This window comes from Betta splendens, chromosome 14 (assembly GCF_900634795.4).
Source record: "Betta splendens chromosome 14, fBetSpl5.4, whole genome shotgun sequence".
NCBI classification, from domain to species: Eukaryota; Metazoa; Chordata; class Actinopteri; order Anabantiformes; family Osphronemidae; genus Betta; species Betta splendens.
The window spans coordinates 4022217-4033420 of record NC_040894.2 but is presented as its reverse complement, the minus strand read 5'-3'; the positions used below and the strand labels follow the sequence as shown (position 1 = coordinate 4033420).

Below are 11204 nucleotides of genomic sequence, written 5' to 3'. Positions count from 1 at the left end.
ATAAAGCTTTTCCATCTCCTCACCACAGTCACCTCATCCAGGACGGTGCAAGAAAACAAACGAGGAGTTCAAAAGCATGACGGGAACCATCCACCTAGGGAGGAAGCTGATCCTCAAGTACAACCGGCGGGAGCTGACGGACAAGTTGCTCATTTTCTGGCCCTGGCCCTTCTTCTTCGCCACCGTCCTCTACATCCTTAAGAAACGTCTCCTCTATTTTATTTAGCTCGCAGGTCAGCACTCTGTTAGTTCACACATCTGGACTTTAGGAGGGAGGTTTTCTCTATACCTTTCTCTGCAGCAAAGAAGCTGGACTGCTGCACATTTGTAGGCCATGTACCCAGAATAAGGGCGTTCAGTCAGATTTTCAGACTACTGGTCTTCTAATAGGTGTCTGCCGTGTTCAAAGTATGTTCTGTTAAATAGAATGTCTCTTTGTGTAGCATTAAATAATGTAATGTTGGGGAGAGTTGTTACCACAGCTTAATACTTGATGATCAACTGTTACCACTAATTACCACACTTCTTCTGTTCAGTGACATCATTGTAGTTTTAATTGTAATCAATATTGTGTACAAATGCATTTCTAGATTCAATTAAAAAAACATACAAAACATAGCTTGAAACCTGGGGTGTTTATGAAACATTATTCCTGTAGCACATCGAAAATATACATTTACACAAAACCGAAGAGTGCTTCCCTTCCTGCAGACTGCACCACAACTGTCTACAAGATCATGCTTGATAGAGTGTCAGCTCTAGACGGACACAGCAACCGACTTAAAACGTAGGACAGAGACTTCAGAGCCCTAAGCTGCACTCCAGCCAGACACAGTTTCCCTGTAGTGTTTACTTGTGTGTGTGTCCATGCCTGTTGCTACAGGATACACCTGCTGATTACTGTTATGTCGGAGTGAGGTAGATAACTGGTTTTCATCCTTGAACAGTCAAATGTAAAGAAAAACGTTAAAGCACAAATACCTGGTGGATTAAATAACTTATGTTTCTTGCACCAGCAATACTACACTATATGCTAATTAAAACTAGAACCACTAAATGCTTCAGCTATTAAAATTACATAAAACACACTCACTGGCCACTTTATTAGACACACCTGTTCAATTAATTATAATCCAATGCAGCAGCTCGACCATGAATCCTATTTTAACATTCATGGTCAGGCTTTTACACTAGATAACGTAAAGAGTCCAGATGTACCCGTGAGCTGGCCAGTGAGTGCACATACTCAGTGAGTGATAAGTGCTTGGTGTACCCTGTCTGCACGGCTGCATGACTCACCCCCTGTTCTACGAAGCAGTAACACTGGGTTTCTCAAACACGTGGACACTAGATTCAGTAGCATTGTCAGTCTGATTCCAGTCATCCCTGGCGTCTGGTTCGGCCGCCCCGTTTGCCTCGTGTGGAGGTTCCTGAGCATTCAGAGACCAGGGTGTGGTATGTGGTGGTGGTGGTGTGGTGTGCTGGGCAGCGTCATACTGGCTGAGAGCACAGCCGCTGGTGAAGCTGCTGCACAGCGCCCCCCAGTGGTGCTCGCACTGGCCCCGCAGCCGCCGGCTGACCCACGATCTGACCCCGTCCCCACAGGTCAGCAGGAAATTCACCAGCTCCAAGTACGGGCTGTAGGAGGTAAACACAGGAAGACGTTTACCTGCTGTTCGTTTTCTAACGATGCAGGAGTGAGAAATGATACACTACTGCAGCCTCTACAAATAAAAAGAAAATCCTCTTAATAGTTCTTCAGGCCCAGAAACCTGCTGTGATTTGCAATAAAAACAGAAACAAATAAATGCACTTATTAAGCAGAATGTGGGTCCTCTCACCCTGGGGGGAACATCAGGTGGAACTGGACCAGGTTGCCGATGGTGTCCATGTGGTCCTGTAGCGCCAGGCAGAGCTGGTGCTTCGAGTAGCACTCTCTCTGGAGTGAGAACACCATATCCTTTATCAACGAGCACCTGCGGCTCACGCAGCTGAAGCGCTGCCTCAGCCCCAACGCCATGCACCGCAACGCATCCTTCACGAATGACTTGCCCTGAGGAAGAGGAGGAAGAGGAGGAGACACTGAGCAGCTGGAATCAATGGGACGTTCTGGACGATGGTCAGTAAAGCTGCCCGTCTCCAGCACCCAGGAGTCCTTAGATGCTCCTTCCTCGTGCATCAGTATCACTCAACCAACATCCTCAAGTTTGATCAGAAAAGCATTAAAAAAAAAAGCACCACTGCAGTTCGGAGTAAATCACTCAGCAACAAAAAGGTCCCTATTGAATATCATGCACTGTGTAGGTTCATGCTGGAGACACATTAGAAACGCATCACTCTCCCATGCACTTCTATTCTAGTAAAGACGACAAGCTGTTCCCTCTCCCATTTCAGCCCCCTTCTCAGTTTGTTCTCTAGCTGGTGCCCTGCATAACTATACAGAGCTCCTTATACACCAAGCATTCCTCCCAAATGACTGCAATGACTGAGGGGATTAAATGAAATAAAAACATGTATCCAAGTATGCCTTGTGTAAATCTGCGCTAAGCGGGCGCTGAACTCGTCTCAGAGCCTCCGTCCGTACAAGCGAGACCAAACAGCAAATAAAACTTTGTTTTAAAATGTCTGATTCTTCAAACTCCTGCCCCCCTGAGAGTCGTAGCGGCCGGCGTTGTGCAGCAGAGTCAGACAGATGTGATGCAGCCCCTGGATCTCACAGGAGTTGTTGAAACACTGGAACATCCCACAGCCAACGTCCCCTGAACTCACCAGACAAGCCTGCGTCTCAGCTGAGAGACAGAAAACAGAGAGAGACCCGGTTCATGTCCATTTACAGACACGCACCCGCCGCTGGCATCACTGAAGGACAGTGTGTGCATTACTGTAACAAACCACCTCAGGATGTAGAAAGCAACAAACTGGAACCTGGGAGTGTGTATTTATAGACAATGGATCCACACCGGATCGGGCAGTTTTAGATAAATCCGTGACCCCTGCGGTTCCGGGCCGCTGCCATTCATCCGCAGGCAGCCGCGCACGGCGCTGCTGGAGAGGAGGGAATGTGCTCTTGGGCAGGAGCGAAGCGCCGGAGCCGCGCATTGAATTACAGCCACCTACGGGGAGAACAAACAGTGGGGCGCGCTCCGCTGCCGGCGCGGGGAAGCGCGCGCAGCCGGTCCGAACGCAGAATGTCAACTGTCGAGGGACACTATTATTTCAATTGGTGCAATGAAATGCCCGCATATAGGTTACAAGTTAAAAATAACGGCCAGCATATACCTTTACGCAGCCGCTGACAGTAGGAAGCGCGCAGGAACGCGACGGGGAAGCTGGAGTCCAAAGTTGCAGCTGAAATGCGTTATTTTTACCGTTGTGAAACGTCCGCGGAGATATTAGACTTCGGAGACAACACCGCGTGCGTCAAAACACGGAGAAGGCGCGAGCGTCGCGCAGGTTGAACTCACCTGCGCTCTGCGGAGAGAGACGCCTCTTGGCTTGGTTCTGCTGCTTCTCCGGGACATCGTGCGGATCCACCTGTCGACACGTCGCGAGCAGGAGAAACAGGGAACAAAGCGCGGCGCACACGCTCGGCGACATGTCTGAGAACAGCTGGAGGTCGGTGCTTTTTATCTGCCCGTGGACGCAGCCGCGCGGAGGAGCTTCCAGAATGGAGTAAAGAGCTCGGCATGAGAGCCGAGCAATATAAAGCCGCCCGAGAGCCGCGCGCTCACGACGAGGGGAGCTCGTGCCTCCACCAATCACGGCGCAGCCTCGTGAACGCGCACAATCCTGGAGCTGAAACTTTATCACTGATGAGAAAAAAGAAATGAGAAAAAGAACAAAAAAACATGATACAAACAATAGCGGTAGGTATTTGTTGTGCGTAAATAAACTGATTCCGTCTGGTTTAGTTTACGTATTTATGATCCAATAAAGCATAAGTGAACAATAGATGGAGAAAAGATAAAAACAATAGGCAGAAGAAAAGGCAATTCAGTCAATAAAATCCCCAATCCATCAGAAAGTTAAAATTAAATTGTTCTCTTGTGTGGAGTCTTCGGGCCAATCACTCAAGACATACACATTCAATTACCCCACCACTGAGTGTGTGTGTGTGTGTGTGTGTGTGTGTGTGTGTGTGTGTGTGTGTGTGTGTGTGTGTGTGTGTGAGGGTTAGCAGCTGCTTTCATGGCAGGGAGACGTGCTGTGAGGAACGTATCGGACTGAGAATGGGAGCAGGACTACTCTACTTGAGGAGCGTCAGGTTTTCCAAATTGTTAAGAGCGACATTCCTGTAAACTTGCATTTCTTCACATCGTGTCTGTTTAACATATAAATAAGCCCATTAGTATGCAAAGGGCTCAAAGCTACAACGCTCTATTAAAACACTATGTCTAGCAGCAGTAGCTGGGTGTGTAAAAGCAGTACTTGTACTCTTTGGAGTATTTACAGTTCATTCTGCTTCATACATCTGAATTATTACACTTGAATGTAAATTATGCATTGTCCTCCACAATTTTTGATTAATATTAATCAACCAAGTAAGAAATGTTGTAGAATAAAGGATTTTAAAAAATTAGTGATTGCAGAAAACTGTAAAATAATAACCAAGCAAGAGCAACTTATTTTGACTTCATCTGCAAAGTTTTTCTGAAGTCTGTCAACAATACATGATTTTTCTAATGGTGTGACAAAATTGCCACCATGTGGACACTGAGAGCCTACGAGGCCACAGTGAGCAATGTTTGTTATGGAGTCCAAGGTGAGTGAGGCATTTTTTTCCGTCAGTGTTGTGGTTGCATGTTTTGACTCGGAGTGACCGTGACCTGGACCCCTGACATCCAAGAGGGATGGGTCATGATCGTCTCAGCGTCTCCATGTCTCCTGCAAAACAAATAGACCCATGCCTCTCCCTCCTTAGGTTTATCTACACTGCATCCAAGAGGCCTCCTCTCAAAGTGGCCGAGAACAAGTGTGTGTGTGTGTGGTAGTAGGAGGTCACAGTAGAGTATGTCCAAGCAGGGGCCCAGCTGGGAAAAATGTACTCTTAAGGGGGCTAATGTTTGAATGTTTGGATGTCGGTTGGAGGAGGACTTTTTTTTGCAACCTTTCCCGCTCATTCTCTGTTTCACTGTGCTTCAAAACAACATCCCACAGCTTCCTTCACGCGACCCCTGATACAATGACCCCTCTCCCTGACACCAAACACGCACGCACGCACGCGCACACACACACACACACACACACATGGACACCGCTATGGTAACAGCACATGCAGGACCCTCTTGTACTCTCATCTCTCATGTGATCATGGTGTAAACATGCTACGCTTGTGTGTGCATAGGAGGAGAAAGTACATTTTAAAAATGTACATGTTTTTATGGTTTATAAACTTCTGTAAAAACTTGCGGGTTATGTATTTCTATATTATGAAGACATTTATTGATGTGACACTGTCCTTAGCCCCTAAAACCTTAAAAGTTTTAACTGTTAGGTCAAATCGAGACAAACGTTTATCCAGCTGAAGATTAGTTCGTTTTCCAAAAAAGAGAAATCAATAATTCAATTTCAGCAGATTCACAATGAAGCTGTCTGAGTTTTCACAAACAGCAGATGCCTGACGACATCCTGATTTTAGATCTTTATACTTGCACCTTGTTACAGATTTCAAACTGCAACTGGTAGTTTAGAAATCAGGCATCCTTTGAACACATACAAGCCGTTACCACTTGTCTGCAATCAACAATCAATCACTATCTTGCAATTGAGAGTGGACACAACAGGAACTGTGTCTCCACCCGTCCTGGTGTGGCAGTCCCTCCATTATTCAGGCAAACCTCTGTTCATTCATTCAGTTCGAGTCATGACTTTGGGTTCTAAACCCTGAGGTAACTGACGTTCTTGTGTCTAACATACAGCGAGGTCAAATATAGTTTAAGATTTTATGGCAACCAATGAAAAATCCCAAAGACATAAAGCAAAAAAAGAGCCAAAGAATTATGACAATTATGTTTAGTAAAGCAGCTGCACACTACTACATACTAAACAAAATATATTTACACTTCTGATTAGAAACACCTTAAGAAGTCAACTTTAGTGCCAAGTCAAAACTGTGCTTAACTGAAAAAACCAAGCAGCCACCGGACTTCACCTGATCAGCCCGAATGAGAGTGGACAGTTATCGTTAGTTGATGTTACTGACAGAACATGTTTATACACACCCTGAGTGAAAAATATACAGTTAGTTCCAAAATAAAGTCCACTTGATATCACTCTCAGAAAAAAGGTGGGTGACAAAAAGGTTTCCTCCAGTTTGATGCCTGTTTTAAAAGGCAGAGCGGTGCAGTAAGATCCAACTTCTCCAGCTGTGGCCTCATGCAGCACACACAGGCGGCGAAGAGCTTTCAATGCAACACGTTGCACGGTCTTGAAATTCGATTTCCTCAGGACCTCAGGGGGTTTTAGGGCCCGAGGCAGCTTGAACCTCCTGTGGTTCCGCTGGTTCAGATGGAGCAGAATTAGAACTCAAAGCGCTCTCCTCCTTCCGGTCCCCCGATAGAAAATCATGGATAGCAGTTTCTATGTGTGGCCGGAAGGTGTGGTTCATTTTGGGGTCAACGACCTGGGTGATGATCCTGTCCACACCCGACTCCAGCATACCAGATCTAAACAATATAAACAATGGTGAAATATATGCACGTGACAAATACACAACATCTAAATAACATTTGAGCATTTCTCAGCACAGTTTACATTAGCATTTCATCTGGCGGCGAACAGAACACTTACTGAATGACGCTTTGTCTGAGCCCGTTCCTCATCTGGTTCTTGTTTGGACGGGTTCCAGTCCTGTGTGCTCAGGTGTGTCGTGACAAAATTATCAACCTTCTGTCGCAGGTTCTGATAGGCAGGCTGTGGCAGCAGTAATGTCAGGTCAGTCAGTAGAGTTTTCAAATTCTACATCAGCGTTCAGGACGTCTTGTCTTGAAAACCCCTTCAATCAGGTACATTAGCACTGGCTAATTACTACCTACCTTTGTATCAACGTCGGCGAGACAATCCCGACGGAACTCGTCAAAGAGCCCTCGGTTCTTCAAATGCTCCACAATCATGTTTATCAACTGGGGGTCTCCCGGAGGTAGTGTGGCCGGACTAACGTTAGCGTTAGCGCTGCCTTCCGCCATGCCAACCGTAACCAAAAAAATACAATTTACCTGTTAGCTACATGTACCGCTAAGTTAGCTAGCTATGGCCTCTCGGAAAACATGCGTTTCACAAACATCTCTCCTACCGCCGGTTGGGCGGAGAGATTCCTCATTAACCTTTGCCTATCACTTAGAGTAAAAGGCAGAAGCTGTTCTACAAACCATGCGCTCCCTTTCAGATTCCACGCATGCGTATTTTGACTTTGACCCGGAAGCACTTCGTTTGAGTGGCATCGCGGACTTGTACTAAAATAAACCTGACGATAACTGGCAGCAAGTAACGTTCTTTATACAGTAAAATCATCATATAAATTTGTAACCACAACATCAAACACGGAAACTGAGTTTGTTCGTGACTCGGTCTTAAAACGGAGACTACCCGTTCGTCAACCATCGCAGATTGTAGTTTGACTGGATTATCCGTATAAAAGGTAACGCTAGCTAGCCTGGTTGGCTAACTTCATCTCCCACTAACACGCGTGTAACTCTGTTCATACTTATTTACATTTATACAATTTTTATATCGTACAGTGTATCATTCTGCTGCAAACTGCACCAAAACAGCACAATAAACGCAGACCGGAGATGGTAAATCACTGTTCAGCTAACATTAAGCTGCAGCTGTCTACACTCCTGCATTCATGCACCTGGCACATTTCTTCAGGAGTAGCGGGGCTGAAGATTACTCCGCGATTACTCCATGTTGGATAATCGCATATAGCAGCTGATCTGGCTAATACTGGCTAATACTTGAATCCTTATTGTAGATGAGTGGCGAGTCAGATGCCAACAAAGAGTTTGTGGAGCAGCTGCGGCTACAGGAACTTTATGGCCGGAGAACCGAGGATGGCTCCGACCCGTACACCTACACTGACCCAGAGGATGGGACTGTTTACGACTGGGACCATGACAAAAAGGCGTGGTTCCCTAAAGTATGAACGTTTCATCTTCTCGCAGTGTTTGCTTTCCTGCATCCATTTTTAATTTGTTTTTATTAAAGAGGCCTGCTTTTTTGATAGATAACAGAAGACTTCATTGCAGCCTACCAGGCTAACTATGGCTTCAGTAAGGAGGGAGACCCACAGGAGAGCAACGCTGCAGTGAACAGCCCTGACCCAGCAGCCCCCATAATGAAAGTCAAGCCTGCAGAAGAGCGGAAGCCAGAAGACACTAACAAGAACCCCGACACAGAGAAGCAGGAGACCCCAGCTAAGGACAAACAAAAAGGGGAGAAGAGAAAAGCAGAGCCAGGTAATGTGACACAATCAACTTACATTATTACTTCTATGCTTTTGGAGAAGCGATTATTTATATACAGTAAGAATTTGCTTAGACAATTCACTTACAAATGTGTGTACATGCATATTCTGATATTTGTTTTTCTCTCTTTGTTTGCAAAGGATGGTTTGAAATTGATGACACCAAAAACACAAATGTCTACGTGTCAGGTTGGTATTGCTAATATCCTTGTGTTATTCTCAAAGATGCGGCTCGCCATTAAATAGTTGAATGTGTTTATGTCTTTTATTCTTCCTCAGGACTGCCCCCTGACATCAGCACTGAAGAGTTTGCAGAAACAATGGCAAAGTGTGGCATTGTGATGAGGGACCCCATCACCGAAGAGTACAAAGTCAAACTCTACAAAGACAAAGACGGGAATCTAAAGGGAGATGGTCTCTGCTGCTATCTCAAGGTTAGTCAAGTCCTTAGAAACAGACACTAAACTCCTCATGGCGATTTTGCTCTAATCTGCTGCTCATATAAAGATGTTTTTGCTTTACAGTTAATAGCGTGTTAATTCACTGAATTTCTCAACTGGTTGCATCACAGTATAAGCATCAGTCACACTGGACCCATGGAACCAGACACATTTTTCTTTGGCAACATACAATTTCTAATGCTGAAATAGATAACAGGATTGTGTAAACTTTAAGTCAGAAAACAAGCTGACTGATCCCTGAAATATTATCGCCTTCTGTTTGACCAGCTGATAAACACCTTTTCTTGTGTCAGTCTTATTTGGTGAAATTTTATACTGTTGAAATGGTAGTTCCACATTTACCCCAGAGAAGTCACTGCATGTGTGATTTTCTTCAGAAAGAGTCAGTGGCGCTGGCCATGCGACTGCTTGACGAGTCAGAGGTCAGAGGTTACAGGCTCCATGTTGAAGCTGCACGGTTTGAGCTCAAGGGCCAGTACGATGCCAGCAAGAAGAAAAAGAAAAATAAAGAATATAAGAAGAAGCTGCAGCAACAGAAGTAAACTTTCCGTTCTTTTTATTGAACCTCATCTCTGCATGGTGGAATAAACTCCATATCCTGAAATGTTTGTACTAGAAGAAGGCGAATGAATAATCATTTCTGTAAGAAATACATCATATGGGTACCTGTCAGTTGTTGCTGTGCCTTTCCCTGTGCAGACAGCTTGACTGGAGGCCAGAGAAGCAAGGGGACGCAAGGAAGAGGCATGAAAAAGTTGTCATCATCAGGAACATGTTCCACCCCAGTGACTTTGAGGTACATAGAGGATGTGAACGTGAACATTCACACCCACACACACATGCACTCAAATTGTCCATTGTGAGCAATAACCCCTTGTCCTTTCTAGGAAGACCCACTGGTGCTGAATGAGTACCGTGACGATCTCCGAATAGAGTGTGAGAGTTGGGGAGGTCAAGAAGGTCATTCTGTTTGATGTAAGATAATATCACTGGGACTCATTTGAGTTTTTTAGAATGATTGGGATATTATGTCAGTGGCGTTAATAAAATGTGGTTATGTGCTGTAGAGACACCCAGATGGTGTGGCATCAGTGGCTTTCAAGGAGGCTGAACAAGCAGATGCCTGTATTCAGTCGTTCAGTGGTCGCTGGTTTGGAGGAAGACAGTTATCTGCTCAGCTCTGGGATGGAACAACAGACTATCAGGTACAGTATGCAAAAGAGTGGATGACCCTTTTATCAAGGAGTCAGTGTTCAGTTTGCCCTGTTTTAGTGAGGTTTAGCACAAGTTATAATAATTGTGTTGACACAGGTGGAAGAGACCACACGCGAGCGAGAAGAAAGACTGAAAGGCTGGTCGTCCTTCTTGGATGGAGACAATGCAGCCCAGCAGAACAACAACAACAACAGCAGCAGTAGCAGCACCACCACCACCACCACCACCACCACCACACCAGCAGAGGGCAACACTGCCACAAAACCTACAGAGCTTTCCAGCACCACAAAACAGAAGCACAGCCCTCACAGGAAGAGGAAGTGGACTCCACAGACAGCAGTCTGGCAGGAAGTGATGAGGAGGAAGCCTAGATTCTCACATTCATATCTGATGACAGCCAACGAGGACACATGTGCTTGTTAATGAACTGCTGCAAGGTCGTGCGTTGAGCAGGAGACGAGAAAGAATTTGGACAGTCTGAGCTACTTTGACAATATAGAAAATAAAATAATAATTTTGTGAATCTCGTTATTGTTTTGGTTTACATTGTGATTAGACTTGAACCTAAATACAGTTACATTAATTTCTGAAAGTGTGTTTGGTTTGAATAGTAAACTACTGACTACACTTGGCAACCTATTATAAATTATTTTGCAATCAAAGTTTTAAATCTTAATTTGCTTTTTAACTTTTAGTATAGTTAAACAACTTTTACAAAAGCATGACACAAATATCTCCGTTTGGTTTTATCTCAGTGAACACTTGTTTAGCAATCTAGAATATGGCAGTGAAGTTGCTCACATGCAAATTATGTCTGAAGTTATTTTGATTTTGAGTAGTTATTCTTTGTCTCTCAGGCTTTCAGGCTCCAAAATGAAAAAGTTTTGTCAATAATCAGGAAAGTGACGCTCACACTGGTAAATGATCCTTGTAGTGTGATCAAAAGCATTCATACTTGGTGTAGGTGGTTAACAAAGGGATGTACATCTTTTACTTTTCAGTTTATAGGTTTTTAGGTTTTTTGCTGATGGAAAATAAAAATCTATAAGCAGCCTGAGCTCATT

At 44.8% G+C, this 11204-nt stretch overlaps 2 protein-coding genes and 1 pseudogene across 2 annotated transcripts in view; 2 read left to right on the top strand and 1 right to left on the bottom strand.

Moving 5' to 3' along the window:
• bnip1b (BCL2 interacting protein 1b) overlaps window positions 1-614 on the top strand; it is a 2848-nt gene extending 2234 nt beyond the window's left edge. The window contains 2 exon segments of the mRNA XM_029173172.3: window positions 29-54; window positions 56-614. Coding sequence (XP_029029005.2) covers window positions 29-54; window positions 56-226 — 197 coding nt within the window. The 3' untranslated portion in view covers window positions 227-614.
• A 2-nt stretch (window positions 615-616) lies between these two features.
• LOC114869918 (uncharacterized) lies at window positions 617-7393 on the bottom strand (annotated as a pseudogene).
• A 46-nt stretch (window positions 7394-7439) lies between these two features.
• Window positions 7440-10667, top strand: htatsf1 (HIV-1 Tat specific factor 1). Its single transcript, XM_029173171.3, is given in 11 exon segments — window positions 7440-7636; window positions 7973-8137; window positions 8225-8456; window positions 8606-8653; window positions 8744-8898; window positions 9303-9463; window positions 9625-9721; window positions 9813-9868; window positions 9870-9900; window positions 9993-10130; window positions 10237-10667. Coding segments are annotated over 10 exon segments (1410 nt in total). The 5' UTR covers window positions 7440-7636; the 3' UTR covers window positions 10564-10667.
• The last annotated feature ends 537 nt before the right edge of the window (window positions 10668-11204 follow it).